The 19869-nt window shown below is 33.7% G+C and overlaps 2 protein-coding genes across 5 annotated transcripts in view; both read left to right on the top strand.

Annotated features, from left to right (window-relative positions):
• The first annotated feature begins 356 nt into the window (after positions 1–356).
• Positions 357–13824, top strand: LOC145320142 (uncharacterized protein T19C3.4-like). Of its 4 annotated transcripts, none has more exons than XM_080162598.1 (9): positions 357–1187; positions 1518–1575; positions 1860–2008; positions 2644–2776; positions 3292–3373; positions 3706–3820; positions 7288–7419; positions 8096–8226; positions 13660–13824. In XM_080162598.1, exons 1-8 carry the CDS (start codon positions 1118–1120, stop codon positions 8179–8181), a joined length of 825 nt encoding a protein of 274 aa, XP_080018724.1. In that variant the 5' UTR covers positions 357–1117; the 3' UTR covers positions 8182–8226; positions 13660–13824. The 4 variants fall into 4 exon arrangements, with proteins under 4 accessions (XP_080018724.1, XP_080018717.1, XP_080018731.1 ...); XM_080162591.1 differs by lacking the exon at positions 13660–13824 and adding an exon at positions 8801–8920; XM_080162605.1 differs by lacking the exon at positions 13660–13824 and having other exon boundaries at positions 7291–7419; positions 8096–8378.
• Positions 13804–19869, top strand: part of LOC145319938 (uncharacterized) — an 18419-nt gene continuing 12353 nt past the window's right edge. The window contains exons 1-4 of the mRNA XM_080162342.1: positions 13804–13873; positions 14813–15751; positions 16821–17565; positions 18187–18314. Of these exons, the coding sequence (XP_080018468.1) occupies positions 14843–15751; positions 16821–17565; positions 18187–18314 (1782 nt within the window). The 5' untranslated portion in view covers positions 13804–13873; positions 14813–14842. The remainder of the gene's footprint in view (positions 13874–14812; positions 15752–16820; positions 17566–18186; positions 18315–19869) is intronic.

Below are 19869 nucleotides of genomic sequence, written 5' to 3'. Positions count from 1 at the left end.
CTGTCAAGAAACAACAGCTATTTAGACGTCTTATTGTACCGTTTGGTGCAAGTCTCTTTTTTCCTTATACAGTTAGAACATCAAAGACGACTTACAAGAAAAAGTTTTGAAAGCGCGGCAAAAGCGCATCATACCCTTTGAGGACAGAGTCGCCGCGTGTCGATTGTTTTTCTGAAATTTTTCATTTACAACAAAAAAATATTTTAAATTTTTAGCTGGTTTTTAGCAATAATTAATTTTTAGATAAGAAATCTAATTTTTTTTATTTAAATTTGCAATATTTTTTTATATTCTATAAATGAGGTAACTCTGTCCCAAATATTGCATTCTTTTTTATTTTTGTGAAAATTGTGAACGCGCATGAATGAAAAAAAGTTTAAAAAATGCGTCTTATCTATTCCTTGAAAAATTGTTTAAAATTGATTATGTGAAATGTTTTTTTTGTGACATTGTCCATTTTTAGAGTATGCGTTATAATAAGGTTATGTTTTCATGACAACGTACTTTATTAGAGAATTCGTCATATATAAAAACTCTCTTTCTCTATTTTTAATATACTACCAACTAGAAAATACCGGTATGTTTTCAAATCATATCTACTTTTGTTGATATTTTTTTATCAAGAAGTTAGAAAAGGGTTCAAGATAAATGTATCATTTTTTAAAATTATGTTTTGTATATTAATTTTAATATTTTTTATCTGTGCTTTGTAATACTTCATTTCTTTTAAATTCAATAAGAAAATTGATTTGATGTAGGAATAAAACCTTTAATTAATTAATTTTAAAGGATAATCTGAAAACGTTTATTGAAAAATAAGTTTTAAATACCAATATTTAATCGAAATCATTCTTATATTTAACTAACAAAGAAAAGTAAGCTTACGTAATAACAAATAAAGAAATATTTAGGACAAGGTCACATTATTAAACAAAGATTTTTTTTATTTCAAATGAATTTCGCATAAAAAATATATCTTGTATCAAATATGCAAATTTGATTACTCAGCATAATAGCCAAAGAACTTATTGATATTGATAATACAACATTTCCGTTAAATTTAAATATATTTTAAAGCTTCTACAATTTTTAAATCGTAAGTATATATTTAAAGATTATGTGTAATTACATGTTCTACATTTTTTCAGAATCAAGAATGTTATATGAACTTTTGAGTCATGTTGTAGGTGAGAATTTAAACAAATTAAAAATATTTTTTTCATCCCGTGCTGTTAATTTAGTGAAGTTACCTCTACTGCATGTCATGTCCTTTTGTTGTCCAGGAATGCTTTTTGAATGGACCTTGCGTTTGATATTTTTTGAAAATTAAAATTGTACCATAATTTTTATCCTCAGCTAAGATAAGACGGTAGTTCCAAATTAATTTATAATTGGGAATAGTCAATTCCCTTATGATTACTGTTATTTTAATTTCTGATTATGAATATTGACAGCGCACTAGTTAATAAGAAAATATTGTTGAATTTTTAATTTCATTATTTCTTTTTTAATTTTAGGATCATTATACCCTGCATATGCCAGTTACAAAGCAGTCAGAACAAAAAATGTTAAAGAGTAAGATATTTATAATTAATACCTGGCTGATTTGTTATTACGTTTTGGATTTTTTTTAGAGGCGATTTCTCTTGATATACTAGAGTTGTCGTCCCCCAAAATAGATTTATTCTTATTAGATCTATGAGAAACTTCAATGTAAAGGAGAACCATATCGGTTTATCGAGATCTTTCGCTACAGATAGACTGAAAAACATACTACATACATCATGTTATTTATTCCTATGAAATCATATGTATGTGTGGTATCATGATTTTACAACAAATATGTTATTTTCATGTAGATATGTACGATGGATGATGTATTGGATTGTTTTGGCCTTTTTCAACACCATAGAACCATTCACTGATATTTTCATTGGATTTTGGTTTCCATTCTATTACTGGCTGAAGATTGGTGTCCTAATCTGGCTTCTTGCTCCTGCCAGCAATGGTAAGATTTTCATATAGTCAAAAATGTCACAATTGTGATTTGTATATTATTTTAAAAGTTTGTTTTGATCATAGAAAGTAAAAAAAGTAGCGAGTTTCGTCATATTTTCATAGTAGCCTTTCTCCTATTTTAGCCCCTGCGAAGGCTCTAACCCTGCGGGGCAATTATTAACATTGACCTAACCTAACCTAAAATAACCTATCAAAAGCTACTGTGAAAATACGACGAAACACGCTACTTCGTTTTCTTACCATGTTCCAGTTTTTTAAAAATACTATTTCCTCATTTATTGATGATAGTGTACCTACATATGAATTAATTCTTTTGCGTTTGGGCTAGATTTCATTCCACATTTAAAATTTACCACTCGTAATAAAAAAAAATATAAAAAAAAAACAGGAAAGAAATCATTGTTAACTGTTGCCATATATTTTAAAGTTTACTTGTAGTGCAAAAAAATTTAATAATTGAAATTAAATTACCATTTATTAAAGTTTATGTTATGCTGGTACTAACATCATTTTTGAATCTTTTCAACCAGGCTAATGCACTATAGTGAATTGTTATATAAGAATCTTGTATAGATATTCATAATATTAATATATGAAAAACAATTTCAAAATAACTTGATACAGGATCGTCGCTTCTGTACAAGAAGTTTATACATCCCAACCTTATGAAAAGAGAGGACGATATCGACGCTCTACTGGAGGAAGCTAAAACTAAAGGATATGCCACTTTCAAACAACTTGGCGGCAGAGGTGTCAAGTAAGATTTATAAAGTTATTTATTGTATTTTTTTTAAGTTAAATCTTCAGGTAATTTTATTTAATGTAATCTAAATAAATAGAGAAGGGTGATATACTCAGCTATAAAGATATCTCACTTTAACTTGCTAGTTGCTTTATTGTGGTGTAATATGGAACTGTGAAAAAACGGCGCCGAAACTAATGCTTCCGTTTTTTTTATGAAGATTATCATTAAAATTTTTGGCGTCTTTGACAATCAAGCAACTGTTCTTTCTTTATATTATTACTACAAAAATCATATTCTGTATCCCTTGTTGAGCTTGAGTTTTTCTTTGTTTGTCTTAAAAAGTCGCACAACTGCCTTTCCCTTTTGAAAATCGTTATTTATTGCCTTCAAAATAATCGCAAATAAGACAAATATGATTTAAAAGTGTTGGGTTAAAACAATTTAGGTGTATACATTTTTCAAACCTGTTAAGATAGGTAATAGATAGATAATGTGATTTTGTTTAGAAATCATTTATATCTGTATAGGTTTGTGACAAACTTGTTGATGGAAGGAATGGTAAGAGCCCCAACTATGATGGCAGAACTTGTACAAACTGGTCAACTCTCGGTACGTAAATTTCTTATTTAATTCAAGAGAAAAAACTTTACATAATAACATAAAATTAGTAAGGTTTTTCGTCTGTCCGTTAAGATCTCGCTAACGACGGCACCATTTTCGTTCTACATTTATGGTAGGTATGCTTTAATATATGTAGTATAAACGTCATGGCATGTTACTTTTTTTTCTATTATGTAAAATACATATGGCGCAAGTATCTTTATATTTCCATAAAGTTTGTTTACTAGGGGCCAGAGATTTGGGTAGAGTTAGTTGAAAAGATTTTTTTTGGATAAAATTCCAACTATAAATATATCTATCAAACTTGTCGAATAATTCAGATTGATAATCGAAGAATCGTGGATGTGACGGACACAGTTGCTGGTTCCAGCAGAATTACAGAGGCTGCAGCTCAACCTGGACACTCAGCACAAGCCATGGAGGTCGATACTGCAGGTTAGTATCTATTATAACGTGTTTTTCTGGCGGTAAATCACAACAACATGTAAGAAGTTGCAAATATTACCTACTAGGTTATTATTTTATGATTTGCTTTAGTTCGATCACATAATTACTAGTTTAACATGACAAATAAATACTTTCTATCCATTGGTGCCTAGAAAAATGTGAATCTACAATAGTAAAATGTTCGTCTTTTTGATTTTTTAAAATCAATAAAAATTAATTAAAAAGTGCTCTATAAGGGGGGGGTTTTTAATGCAACCATCTCGTAATCAATGTATAAATGGCACTTAGAATTCGAATTTCGACCTCAAATTTTGCATGAGTAATCCTTGGTAGGTCTATTTTCCCTAAATCGAACAAAAAGTTGGAAAAGTAACGGCTGGCAGCTGGCGGCTCAGCCGTTTAGCCGTTTTTTGCATAATTTCAGGGCAAATTCATCATTAATTACGTAGGAATCAACTTTTTAAAACATATTTTTGGTTTAATTCATGTTAAATGATAGCAATAACCATTTTTAAAATTTCTTGTACCAGCTGCTAAACGGCTAGAACCGGCTGAAAACGGCTGGGAGCTGCCAAGAGTATGAAGAGTTGATAGGGCATGTGACATGTCTAGGGGTAGGTTTTTATGGTTGCTGAGCTCAAAAATACTACCAAAAATAGTGGCAGCTCAATCATATGGCAGCTGGGTAACGGCCGCTGCTGAGCTGGTAGCTGCCAAGAGTTGAATGTGTAGATAGGGCTTGTGACATGTCTAGGGGTAGGTTTTTATGGTTGCAGAGCTCAAAAATGCTACCAAAAATAGTGGCAGCCCATCAATATGGCAGCTGGGTAACAGCTGCAGCTCAGCTGGTAGCGGCCAAGAGTAGAATGGGTAGATAGGGCTTGTGACATGTCTAGGGGTAGGTTTTTATGGGTGCTGAGCTCAAAAATGCTATCAAAAATAGTGGCAGCTCATCCATATGGCAGCTGGGTAACGGCCGCTGCTCAGCTGGGAGCAGCCAAAGGTAGAAAGAGTAGATAGGGCTTTTGACGTGTCTAGGGGTAGGTTTTTAGGAGTGCTGAGCTCATAAATACTATTAAAAATAGTGGCGGCCCATCCACATGGCAGCTGGGTAAAAGCTACAGCTCAGCTGGGAGCGGCCAAGAGTAGAATGAGTACATAGCGCCTGTGAGGTGTCTAGGGATAGGTTTTATTGGGTGCTGAGCTCAAAAATACTACCAAAAATAGTGGCCGCCTATCAATATGGCAGCTGGGTAACAGCTGCAGCTCAGCTGGTAGCGGCCAAGAGTAGAATGGGTAGATAGGGCTTGTGACATGTCTAGGGGTAGGTTTTTATGGGTGCTGAGCTCAAAAATGCTATCAAAAATAGTGGCGGCCCATTCACATGGCAGCTGGGTAAAAGCTACAGCTCAGCTGGGAGCGGCTAAGAGTAGAATGAGTTCATAGGGCTTGTGACGTGTTTAGGGGTAGGTTTTCATGGGTGCTGAGCTCAAAAATACTACTAAAAAAAGTGGCCGCCCATCCATATTGCAGCTGGGTAACAGCTAAGCTTAGCAGTAAGCCGTTATTTAAGACTCATTGACTATTGGGACTATTGAAGGATAACCAAATATTGAATATTTCAGTATAAATACACTATTGTATTTTATATTATTAATAACAACACCTTATTAATGTATTGATTTAGTTGTAAAACGGCTGAAATTGGCTGAGAACAGTTACCAACAGATAAAAGTAAACAAGTAAAGACATAGCTTGTGATGTGTCAAAGAGGTGTAAGTTTTTATAGGTGCCAAGCTCATTAATACTCCCAAAAATAGAAAAGCCCATCCAAATGGCAGCATGGTAAGGGCTGCTGCTCAGCTGTAGCTGTTACCCAGCTGCCATATAGACAGGCCCAAACTTTTATTGGTAGTATTTTAGAGCTCAACACCCATAAAAACCTACCCCTAGACACGTCACATGCTATGTACTTTTGGCTACTGGTAGTTTTCAGCTCTTGAAACAGTGAAATCTAGTAATTAAAAAGAGTTATTAGTAATATATCCATGAAAAAAAGGTAAAATGTTAATAGGGAGAAGTTTAATTCCACTGAAATAATCAATTTTTTAAGCTTCAAAAAACAGCTGAGCTGTGGCCATTACCCAGCTGCCATATAGAAGGAACGGCACTAATTTTTGTGCTCAGCGTCCATTAAAACCTACCCCTAGACACATCAGAAGCCCTATCTACTCATCTACTTTTGGCCGCTCCCAGCTGAGCTGCAGCTGTTACCCAGCTGCCATATGGATGGGAGGCCACTATTTTTGGTAGTATTTTTGAGCTCAGCACCCATATAAACCTACCCCTAGACACGTCACAAGTCCTATCTACTTATTCTACTCTTGGCCACTCCAAGGTGAGCTGCGGCAATAACCCAGCTGCCATATGGATGGGCGGCCACTATTTATGGTAGTAGTATTGAGCTCAGCACCCATAAAAACCTACCCCTTGACACGTCACAAGCCCTACTCATTCTAATCTTGTCCGCTCTGTTACCCAGCTGCCATATGGATGGGCTGCCACTTCTTTTGGTAGCATTTTTGAGTTTAGCACCCCTAAAAACCTACCCCTAGACATGTCACAAGCCCTATGTACTCATTCTACTATTGGCCGCTCCAAGGTGAGCTGCAGCTGTTACCCAGCTGCCATATGGATGGGCAGCCACTATTTTTGGTAGTATTTTTGAGCTTAGCACCCCTAAAAACCTACCCCTAGACACGTCACAAGCCCTATCTACAAATTCAACTCTTGGCAGCTCCCAGCTCAGCAGCGGCCGTTACCCAGCTGCCATATGATTGAGCTGCCACTAATTTTGGTAGTATTTTTGAGCTCAGCACCCATAAAAACCTACCATTAGACACGTTACAAGTCCTATGTACTCATTCTACTCTTGGCCGCTACCAGCTGAGCTGCAGCTGTTACCCAGCTGCCATATGGATGGGCTGCCACTATTTTTGTAAGCATTTTTGAGCTCAGCAACCATAAAAACCTACCCCTAGACATGTCACATGCCCTATCAACTCTTCATACTCTTGGCAGCTCCCAGCCGTTTTCAGCCGGTTCTAGCCGTTTAGCAGCTGGTACTAGAAATTTAAAAAATAGTTATTGCTATCATTTAACATGAATTAAACCAAAAATATGTTTTAAAAAGTTGATTCCTACGTAATTAATGATGAATTTGCCCTGAAAATAGGCAAAAAACGGCTAAACGGCTGAGCCGCCAGCTGCCAGCCGTTACTTTTCCAATTTTTTGTTCGATTTAGGGAAAATAGACCTACCAAGGATTACTCATGCAAAATTTGAGATCGAAATTCGAATTCTAAGTGCCATTTATACATTGATTACGAGATGGTTGCATTAAAAACCCCCCCCTTATATAGCATAAAATGACGTAGATCTAAATATTTGTTTATAAGTGCAAACAGCTGAAGAGTCTGACTTTGCATTGGACAGTGAGACTGAGAAGAGTAAGAAGGATGACAAGGGTAAGAAGAAGGGAAGGCCAAGGAAAGCTTCTTCTACTGTAGATTTAACATTCAGCTCAGGTATAATATTTAATATCCCCCGTAAAAAAAAGATAGCTAAATTTTAAATCGTTATATACAAATGTTTTTATTCAAAAATAAGTTTGTCTCAAATGATTCAGAATTGTCTAACTCGGGGAAAATGGCAAAAATTGTAACTTTCGCCGGCTGTGGCAATTCATCCGCAGTTCTGCAGTATATCTTATTGAAGCAACTGCCATGCCTAATATAAGCGTTTTAGTCTAAGAAATAGAATACCTACAGGAGTTGTTGGCGTATTCATTAGGGTAGATTGTAGTCTTGCTTTCAAAAATATTCTTTGGCATCATATTGTTGTATCTCACTCATCCCCAAACACGGGAGCAATATTGTAAACTTGACATCATTGGATGAGACACTTTTTGAAACCAAAACTAAAAGACAAAGGAACTCAACAAAAAAAAGAGTTACAGCAATGGAATTTGAAATTGCAGTTGCTTTAAAAAGGTACAAGGTGGAACTGTGAAGAAACGACTCCGGAACCGCTGTAACTGTATTTAGTTGAGATCCTTATTTCTGGCACGACCGCTCCCCCCCTCCCCTTTTTTATTATTATCATTAATATTTTTGGCTTCAAAAAGTGTCACAACCGTTCCCCCCCACCCCCTTTTATTATTATCATTGATATTTCAAAAAAATGTAACCTTTTTTGTTTCAGGTGACGATGAACAGGATCCAAATTTCAAGGTGCCAAAACAGAGAACTAGGAAGACTACAGCCAGAAAAAATAAGAAAGCCACATAAATAATTCATTCTTTTGTCAGAAAGTTAGCAATATAAAAGATTAAGGTAATTTTTGAAGCAATCATGAATATTCTTGATGTTTTTATCTGTACCACTATGTTTAGGTTTTTATTAAGCATTTTTTCTAGCTCAATAGATTTACATAGTTTCCTTTTTTTGTAAAGGATGTCATTAAATCAAAATTTTTATAGTAAGAGGTAAATATTGTAGATCTCGTTATCCAAGTATTTCAAACTCAAAACTATCAAATAAAAAATGCATCTCTGGTTTACGAAATAGAACAGGATATATATTAATATTTAGAACTAATAATTTAATTTAATTTAAGCTTTGATTGATATTTCTGTTCTTAAGAGTTTACTTGGATTACGAAAACTCCTGGGTATTATTCTGCAAAAGTTGCAACCCCACTCCCACTAGTTCTTACCTTAAGTCAGCTTTTCTTTTCCTCTCTCTGTCGAACATTGTGTAAACTTGATGAGTGATTTACTTTATTTTCATATTTTTTCCCCCCTCCCACATGTTTTTCATTTTTCCCCCACCTAGTAGGGTATTCCAAGCAGAATATAAACCCCTGGATAACTCTACAATAATAACCTTCCCTTTTTTGTAATCTTAGGTAGGTACTAATAACTAACATTTGCATTTTTACAAATCCATAAAATCAAAATGTCAACCCTCTAAATCACAATATCTTGTATTTAATTTATTTTATTCACTGCCTCTTTGTTTCATTGTATTTTTTTAGTTGTGAATTTTAAACCTCTCTACACTCTCTACAATGGGATATTAGGTACCTGGAAAACGAATTTTGCCGGTAACTTTTTCGCCAACCAAAATGATGATTTTTAAATAACAAAAGTAATTTGCTCATATTCAATTGCAAGTTATTGCTGATTTTGTATTTAAAGATATTAATACAATATTTAAAATATTCTATTATTCACAATTGGAAAAGTTCGAGGCAAAATAGTTTTCGGTGCCAATTTCTTTTCTGTCTTTTTAAGTGACTAAAGTGTATTTTTTTGTATTATTTGTATTTTCAATAATGATTTGAAATAACTTGCTTAAAAATCTCAATTGCTTTTTTTATATTATTGACAATTAAAATTGAATGTTTAAGGGGGGGGGGAAGTTTTGCCACTTTCGCGTAATCCGTGATTATTAGGCTAGGTATTGATGTGAGACTATAGGTTATTTGGGATAAAAGTTTACTTTTGGGTAGTACTTCACGTATATTTAATCATTTTTTGGATAGGTCTCCAGGTTCAGGTGCTGCAGGCTGGAAGGTGGTTTCTGGACAGGTAAAAAAAAATTAAAATTTTTGTTTGAAGAGTTAGAGATCAAATTATTAAACAAAATATGCATCTTTATGGATATTATTGACACATAAGAAGAAAAAATTAAAATCGGCCTCCAGGTTCAGGTGCTGCAGGCCTCCAGGTCAACTCTGGACAGGTAAAAATCAAATTTTTTATTTGAAGAGTTAGAGGTCAACTTATAAAACAGAATATGCATATTTTTTTATATTATTGACATTTTTGAAGAAAAAATTAAAATCGGCCTCCAGGTTCAAGTGCTGCAGGCCTCCAGGTCCACTCTGGACAGGTAAAAAAACAAGTTTTTTATTTGAAGAGTTAGAGGTCAACTTATAAAACAGAATATGCATATTTTTTTATATTATTGACATATTTGAAGAAAAAATTAAAATCGGCCTCCAGGTTCAGGTGCTGCAGGCATCCAGGTCCACTCTGGACAGGTAAAAAAAACAAGTTTTTTTTTTGAAGAGTTAGAGGTCAACTTATAAAACAGCATATGCATATTTTTTGATATTATTGACATATTTGAAGAAAACATTAAAATCGGCCTCCAGGTTCAGGTGCTGCTGGCTTCCAGGTCCACTCTGGACAGGTAAAAAAAATATTTTTTTTTATTTGAAGAGTTAGAGGTCAACTTATAAAACAGAATATGCATCTTTTTTGTATTATTGACATTTTTGAAGAAAAAAATTTAAATCAGTCCTTAGGTTCCGGTGCTGCAGGCCTCCAGGTCCACTCTGGACAGGTAAAAAAACAAGTTTTTTATTTGAAGAGTTAGAGGTCAACTTATAAAACAGAATATGCATCTTTTTTGTATTATTGACATTTTTGAAGAAAAAAATTTAAATCAGTCCTTAGGTTCCGGTGCTGCAGGCCTCCAGGTCCACTCTGGACAGGTAAAAAATCAAATTTTTTATTTGAAGAGTTAGAGGACAACTTACAAAACAGAATATGCATCTTTTTTGATGTTTTTGACATATTTAAAGAAGAAATTAAATTTCGGTCTCCAGGTTTAGGTGCTGCAGACCTTTAGGTCCACTCTGGACATGTAAAAAATAAAAACTTTGTTTAAAGAGTTAGAGGACAACTTAAAAAACAGAATATGCATCTTTTTTGATGTTATTGACATATTTGAAGAAAAAATTAAAATCGGCCTAAAGGTTCAGGTGCTGTAGGCCTCTAGGTCCCTTTGGAAAGGTAAAAAATAAAAAAAAAATTATTTAAAGAGTTAGAGGTCAACTTATAAAACAGAATATGCTTCTTTTTTTTAAATTATTGACATATTTTTTAGAAAAACTTAAAATCGGACTCCATGTTCAGATCCTGCAGGCCTCCAGGTCCATTCTGGACAGGTATAAATTAAGTCTTTTTATCTGGAAAGTTACAGGTCAACTTATAAAACAAAATATGCATTGTTTTGGATATAATAAATATACTTGAAGATAAAATTAAAATCGGCCTTCAAGTTTAGGTGCTACAGGCTTACATTTTCAGGTATTTTTGCTTTTTTTCCTGTTTTTAAACATGGTAGGTAGGTATCATACATTTTTACTTTTTTATATGGACAGTGACACTTTTACCTGGATCCTGGTGAACGCTGGTTGTTGCCGGCCAGGTGAATATCTCAAAAGGTTATTTGAGAATTTAGAAGAAAGATTTCGAAATAGAATAAGTTTAAAACTTAAAATATAATGATATAGTGAATTTAAAGGACCTGGAGCCTGTCTGGACACACATTTTCAAGCCTTAAATGATTAATTTTACTATATTATCTTATTTTAACCAGTTTTTAAATACATACCTTTCCTCTAAATTTAAAAATTACCTGGATATTTACCTGGCCAATGGCCAACAGCGGTCACTGGGATCCATCAAAAAGTTTTAATGAATATGATAACTACCAGGTTTAAATAAATATAGAATAGAAAAAAAAGTAGGGGGGAAATCAAATAAATAGGAAATATACCTGAAAATAGTCTCTAAAGTTCACCTGGAAGCCTGCAGCACCTGAACCTGGACGCCAATTTTTTTTTTTTTCTTCAAATATACATGTAACATCTGAAAAGATGCTAATGTTGTTTTAAAAACTGACCTCTAACTCTTCAAATAAAAAAATTGATTGTTTTACCTGCCCAGAGTGCACCTGGAGGCCTGCAGCACGTGAACCTGGAGGCCAATTTTAATTTTTTCTTCAAATATGTCAATATTAACAAAAAAATGCATATTCTGTTTTATAAGTTGACCTCTAACTCTTCAAATAATTTGTTTTATTTTTTTACCCGTCCTGAGTTGACCTGGAGGCCTGCAGCACCTGAACCTGGAGGCCGATTTTAATTTTTTCTTCAAATATGTCCATAATATAAAAAAATATGCATATTCTGTTTTATAAGTTGACCTCTAACTCTTCAAATAAAAAAATTGATTTTTTACCTGTCCAGAGTGGACCTGGAGGCCTGCAGCACCTAAACCTGGAGGCCGATTTAAATTTTTTCTTTAAATATGTCAATAATAAAAAAAAATATGCATATTCTGTTTAATAAGTTGACCTCTAACTCTTTAAATAAAAAAACTTGTTTTTTTACCTGTCCAGAGTGGACCTGGAGGCCTGCAGCACCTGAACCTGGAGGCCGATTTAAATTTTTTCTTCAAATATGTCAATAATATAAAAAAATATGCATATTCTGTTTTATAAGTTGACCTCTAACTCTTCAAATAAAAAACTTGTTTTTTTTACCTGTCCAGAGTGGACTGGAGGCCTGCAGCACTTGAACCTGGAGGTCGATTTTAATTTTTTCTTATGATATTTCAATAATATCCATAAAGATGCATATTCTGTTTAATAAGTTGACCTCTAACTCTTCAAATAAAAAAACTTGTTTTTTTACCTGTCCAGAGTGGACCTGGAGGCCTGCAGCACCTGAACCTGGAGGCCGATTTTAATTTTTTCTTCAAATATGTCAATAATATAAAAAAAATATGCATATTCTGTTTTATAAGTTGACCTCTAACTCTTCAAATAAAAAATTTGATTTTTTACCTGTCCAGAGTGGACCTGGAGGCCTGCAGCACTTGAACCTGGAGGCCGATTTTAATTTTTTCTTCTGGTATTTCAATAATATTCATAAAGATGCATATTTTGTTTAATAATTTGATCTCTAACTCTTCAAACAAAAATTTTAAATTTTTTTTACCTGTCCAGAAACCACCTTCCAGCCTGCAGCACCTGAACCTGGAGACCTATCCAAAAAATGATTAAATATACGTGAAGTACTACCCAAAAGTAAACTTTTATCCCAAATAATCTATAGTCTCACATCAATACCTAGCTTAATAATCACGGATTACGCGAAAGTGGCAAAACTTCCCCCCTCCCCCTTAATGTAATGAAAGTAGTAATGTTGTATTTGACATATCAGTATTATGTATCTTCTTATGCACTAAATCAAAGGGGGAGGTAGCTTTCGCAGAATTCCATAGAGGTCGTGTTTTAAGACTTTAAAATAGGAGTAGAACTCTAAAATAGTGTATGGCAGTTGCTCTAATATGGTACAATATATAACTTTGAAGAAACGGCGGCGGCGCTACCGCCGAAAACCGAAATAAAACGCCAATTTTTTTGCTTTTTCTCGCTAAGTTACACAATTTTGAATCATTTAAAAAAAATATTGTTTTCTATTAAATCGACCTTTTATGTGCTCTGGACATTTGTGATTTATTGGATTTTGATATTAAAAACATATCCCAAATCTACCTACAAAGAAAATCAAAAATGTCGGAACAAAATACCTAGGTAAAGGGGAGAAAGTTTTTAGGAAAAAAAAATTTTGGCTCAAATAATTCAAAATTGTCTAATTTGGCGAAAAAACTCGAAATTTTTTTTGACGGAAGTGGTGTGTCAGCATCCATATTTTCACAAATCCACGTTATTCCCCATTAAAGCAACTGCCATGCCAAATTTTAGAGTTCTACTACTATTTTAAAGTCTTAAAACTCATACCTTTACGGAATTCTGTGAAAGTTACCTCCCCCTTACTCAAACTTTTTGTATTTTTCTTTTATTTTTTTCTTAATGAAGTTAGATATAAAATTAATAGTTTATGCTCAAAATAAAAAAAAAATATATAGGTATATAATATAATAATCGTTATTGGAATCAAAGACTATTTAAATAAATGTTTTAAATTCGTGACTTATTGTAATAATTGTATGTATATGTATGTACTAGAACCATTTGAATATTATTAAATATTGTAGCACTACGCACACAAACCAAAAACCTTAATTTTATCAACAATTTTGCCTAAAAAAACTGCATTTTCAGAAATTTGAAATGATAAAATAAAATGTGATAAATCGAACTTTCGAGCTTAAAGGTAATTTCAATTCATTTTGTATGACAAAGGGTTTTGAACATAATTTAGGGGTGTATATTCTGCAAATTTGACCCTGTTAAGGTGGGAGTAAAAAAATAATAAAAAAATATGTGGGAGGGGGTAAAATATGAATAAAATAAAGAGTTCTGTAAATATTTTTCCCCTTCCTTGCTGGTAAAAACTAGGAAAGGAAAAAAATTTAAAATAATTGCAGCAGAATATACACCCCTGCAAAGTAATGAAGTGTATTTGAACGTACTTTAGAATAATTAAATCATTCTTGTTAACATGGTTACATATTGGAGTCAATTTTAAGTTCACTCATTTCCAATAATGTTTTAGTAGCGAAGATAGTCTATATTTTACTTTGTTCGTCTGTCTCTAGTTCATCTTTAAAAGATCTAAATTTTAATTTTTGAAGGTTTCGTGATTTTCTTGTAGTTTTTGCTAACCAGCTTTCTTTTTTTTATTGTTATAAACACTGAAAATCTGTTGAAAGTGTTGAAGAGGTAGATGGGGGGACGTGTTTGTTGTTAACGTATATGTTTTTTTGTCAAAAATTTAGGGGTGTATATTTTCAAATTTGACCCTGCTGAGGAGGGGGGGGGGGGGATAAAAAATATGTGGTTGGTGGGAAAAAATGTAAAAATTAAGAGAACTGGAAGCATTTTTCCATTTTTCTCACCTTCTTGGTGAAAAAAAAATAAATCATTATGTGGGAGGGGGGATAATACGAATAAAATAAAGAGTTTTGAAAATATTTTTCCATTTTATTTCCCTCCTTGCTGGAAAAAACAAGGAGGGCAAAAAAAAATTTTGCAGCCGGGGAAAAAAAATCTTGCAGAATATACACCCCTGCAAAAATTAGATAATGTTTTCTATGGTCAATTTATCTCAAAACTTTTTTTTCCAATGACTTGACTTCAATTTCCTATTAAGGTGCTAGCAACCCTCTGCTGGCAACACACCATGGAGGGAGATAAAGAAACTGTTTGGGATGGTTTTAACAGTGCTGTGTCGAACACATACATAAGTCATCCGGTTCCCATTAACAATGGTGCTACAGCTAATAATGGCAATGGAGCCATTCAGCATATTGAGACTGAGGATGGAGTGGATCCTCTTGAATACTCAAAGCAACAACCAGAAAATCAATTTGATAATGAGGATCTTTTGAAGCAGCTAGAAGCTCTGAAAGATAAGCCCCCAATTCAAATTCAAGTTGCAGCGTTTGCGTCTGAAAATTTTATTAGCAGTAAGATAATTGGAGGTGATGCAATAACTGGAAATAAAAATATTCAATCTGAAAGTCAAGTTACAATATCGACGGCAAGAAAATCTCAATCATCTACGTCGGAAACACTAAGCGCAACATCAACAAAATCAAAGTCACCTTCGGCAAGCTCAATATCAGCAAGATCAAAGTCACCTTCGGCAAGCTCAATGTCAGCAAGATCAAAGTCACCTTCGGCAAGCTCGTCAAGAGCCCCGCCCAAAAGAAGACCAATATCACCTCCACGGTCGCCTACACGAAGCTCAAGCTCTTCAACAAAACGATCTTCAACTCCGCCGTTATCACCGACAACGCAGAGGGGTCCGTTATCTCCAACCAGAAAGTCAAGCAGACGTTCATATTCTCCATCCTCAAGATCAAATCGTTCTCGCTCACCGAGAACGCGTTCATCTAGACCTAAAAGTAGGTCTAGATCACCACGGAGATATTCAAGCAGAGAGAGGAGGAGGATGAGAAGTAGAGAAAGTGAGAGAAGACGGAGAAGTAAAAGCAGAGAAAGAAGGAGCAATAGTAGGAGTAGGAGAAAGAGTTCCAGTAGAGAGAGAGGTTCTAGATCAAGTAGAGGGAGAGAAACAACATCAAAGGTATTTATTTGTCGGTTAGGGAAATAAAGGGGGGGGGGAGGTGGGAGGTGGGAATGTGATGACTCGTTACACGACATACTACCAATTTTATTTGGGGTGTTACTTACTCCCTTAATCTTTTTGGTTGTGTCAATTGTTACCCCAAATTTTAGTATCTTTCAATAAAACGCCGTTCTCTGCCATTTTCCGCCGCCACCAAAAAACAACATAGTCTCAAATGATTTCAAATCGTCTAATTTGGCGACGGTGGGAGCGGCAGTCAAATCGCCGTTTTTATCGCACTTTTTTGTTTATTATACTAACTCTAAAGGGAACTATCCATGAACGAGAGCAAGTAATTCTAAGCACCTTCCAGCATTGATCCATAGTATCTTTTTACTTTTAGTGAATATAATAGGTTTATGTTTAATATTTGGTTTATCGACTAAAAAGTTAGATTTCACCATGGTTTTATATGTAAAAAAATTTGTAAAGTAAATAGGTAGTTTTTTTGGTGCAATATCATCATATGTGATGATGAGATCAAACTGTCTTTTAAAAGCTTTGACAATAAATTATATCATTTTGATTAAAAATGTATATCTAGAAAAAGGGTTGGTAACTTGTAATATTGTAAACAGTTTACTTTTGCAATTTACAGCATTTGTGTTATTTTATTTTGTCCTTTGAATTCAACAAAGCATTTGATGATATAGTATAAAAAAAATATTTACATTTTAAAGATTTTTTCATATAAAACCATGGTAAAGCCCAACTTTTTAGTTGATAAACCAAATATCAAACATAAACCTAGTAGTATAAAATACTATGGCCTGGATCAATGCTGGAAGGTGCTTAGAATCACTTGCTCTCGTTCGTGGATAGTTCCCTTTGGCTATAGTACAGCATGAAGAAATTTTCTTACAGATTGAATATCGTTTAAACTAGCCTAATCATATCAGAAGTATTTTGACTTACGCCTCCCATCTATTCATATGTCCGTCTATCTGAGTAACTTTGGCTCCTTTTTTTCATTTCAAAGTGCATCAGTTTTCAATACAGCTAATCTTGTTTAATGTTTAATTTTTAGGAAGAGTCTACACGTGATGTTGATCCTATCAAGAAACTAATAGGAGCCAAAGATTTTCGCAAGACTGCAATGGAATATTTGTCTGCGCCGTCTGCCACGAGTGTCACTACTGCAAATAACACACAACAGCCATTAGCAACCAGTCATCCTGTTAGACATAACTTGGTTCTTATTGGAGCAAATGCGACTGATACAAGCATTGATACAACTATTGATGCATCAGAGAAAGATAAAGAACAAGAAAGACCACCTTCAAAAGAAAAAGAAATACCCAAGGAAGATGAATTTGATCCCAACTCAACAAATCCAAAAAGATTTATCCGTTTGAATTTTCATGATGAAAATTCGCCGGCGGACTTTAAGCGTAAAATAATCGATATTATTGTGAAAACCACAGAACCAGTTAGGGTAGATCATAAGGATACAATCACAATTGAATATGAACATCCCTACGAGGCTTTAAACTGTGTTAATGGTGTTGAACATTTTGTTGATGAAAATGGTGTGAGAAAATTTTCCTGTATTCCTGGCGGCAAAAAGAATGATGATGATTTTATGAAGAAAATAGCTGAAGATTATTATTATCCCAAAAGGAAGAAGACTTTTTTGCTTGTGGCAGCTTCAGTGAAGGTTGTGATGGGAGGAACACATACACTTGGACATTGTACTGTTCCTGTACAGTTGGATATCTATACCTGGAACCAATCATTTTCAGTTCCTATGCTACCTGTAGAGTACCTTCAAGGTTTAAAGAATTGTAAACTTGAAGGATTTGGTTATAAATAAAACAAGGATGGTAACATCCGTAAAAGCGAAGCTCTTAAATCAAACGGTGTAACAAACGAACATTGCAGAGAGTCAAAACTTTATAAGTAAAATATTAATTTAAAGGTATAAACATAATTATGTTGTTGCAAAGTTATGTAAATTTAGGATTTTGTTTAAGGACATAATTACATTTTTAGGTCTTGATTATAGAAATGCTTCACTTAAACTATTGTACCTGGTTGTCCTTGGAATTACTGTTACAAAATCTTATAAATAGTATTATTATATCATCCAAATTGTTATAAAAAGTGTTAAAAACAGTATGTTTTAAATGGAAGTACGGACTTTCTGTACTAAATCATAGAGTTGCTACGCATTCTAGATAGTACCTAGTTGGAATAATAATCTAAAGTTTAATACATGCAGGACAATAATTACTAGCATAAGTTAACGAAAAGAGCTAACCCTAACGTATAAGTAGAAAAGATTCGCTTTCAAAATATTTTTTATTGGTTTAAATAGAGCGGGGGGGGGGGAACTTTTTTATGAGGAACTGTAAATAAACAAGACTTTTTTTCAATTCTTTTTACAAAATTAGATAGAAAGAAGAAAACTGCATTAAGCAAGATGGGATTCAAGATTAAAGACGCCAAAACTGTAACATACAAAGATGGGGATACTGAAAAGGAACTTACCTACAGAAATATACAATCTTTTGAATCACAGGTCAAGTATTTTTTTATTTATTTGTATTTATAATACGATGTATGTAAGTTCACATCTTGCTATTGGACTGCAACCCTTCCCGGCCTTATTTTTACACTAGTGGCTATGCCCCCATTTTTAATTTTAATTTTTTTTTTAATTTGGCTGGGGCGGGGGGGGAAACTTTTTTCTTGGGAGGGTGGTGGTGTTACATAAAACCTCCCCCAAAATAGTTATAATCTCTCCCAAGACCTAGGAAACGTTACACAGTAAAGGAGAACCACATCGGTTTAGCGGTTAGTGAGATCCTTCTGTACAGACTACAGACAGACAAAAATCCTGTTACTTTATTATAAGGATTTTTAACTAACATTGGGCAGTTTTAACCATTACTATCTATACAAATTAACCTAACCAAATCCAAAGTACGTTTCACATATAAGTAACTATATAAGTGCCTGTCCATGTTTAAAAGTTTTTTTTCATGGTCTGCTTTTATATTGTGGGAAATTTCTAGGTTACTAATGTGGAAAATCAAGAGGGGGGGGGGGGTCGTATCTGACACTTTTGCGTAAACAGGGTGCATAGGCTTTGTCTTAGGAGTGAGAGGATAGGTTATTAAAGAAAAAAGTTTACTTTTGGGGAGTTTTTTTTCTTATATTTAAAAATTTTTGGATTTGGCCTCCAGGTTCAGGTGCTGCAGGCCTTCAGGTTGTATTTTGGACAGATAAAAATGAGAAAAACTTTTTTTGAAAAGTTAGAAGTCAAACTATAAAACAAAATTTGCATCCTTTTGAATGTTATTAACATATTTGAAGAGAAAAGATGCATATTTTGTTTTATAATTTGACTTCTAACTCTTCCAAAAAAAAAAATTTATTTTTTATTTTTACCTGTCCAGAGACAACCTGGAGGCCTGCAGCACCTGAACCTGGAGGCCAAATCCAAATTTTTTTAAAAATACACCCCAAAAGTAAACTTTTTTTCTTGTATATCCGTTCCTCTCACTCCTAAGACAAAGCCTATGCACCCTACGCAAAAGTATCAGATCCGACCCCCCTCCCCCCCTTATTACCCATTTTAGGTAGATAGCGAAGTTATTCTAGAATCTTTTTGTGCGTCTGTCCGTAACACTTTTAAAGTTTTTTTTTTTTTTCTTAGCTGCTTTAAAACCTTCATATCTGATTTTTATTGTCAAAGAATACGAAGCAATTTAAGTATTAAACAATATCCATAGCAATACAACTGCGTTTAAACAACCTTTTTAGTCGCATTTTACCGATTTCCACATATTTTGGGTTATTATAGTACAATTTTCTATTTTTATATCCTTTTTCTTATTCCCACCTACCCTTTTTTTTATGACATTTGCTTTTGGTATAACTTTGTCCGTTTTTTAATCCAGGAATTTTTAAATACAAACCACAAAAATATGAAATATTTCAATTATTTTAAAAAGTTTATATAAAGATAACATTAACTATTTTCAATAAGAGTTACCTGTCCTATAATATAAAAGTATTAAGATTTAATTTTAATGAAGCTAAAGATCTCGTATATTGCAAGATGGTATTGG

The sequence above is a fragment of the Acartia tonsa genome, chromosome 1, assembly GCF_053477335.1.
Source record: "Acartia tonsa isolate MP-2025a chromosome 1, ASM5347733v1, whole genome shotgun sequence".
Taxonomy (NCBI): domain Eukaryota; kingdom Metazoa; phylum Arthropoda; class Copepoda; order Calanoida; family Acartiidae; genus Acartia; species Acartia tonsa.
Note: the sequence above shows the minus strand (reverse complement) of the source record. Positions and strands in the feature narration are given on the sequence as shown.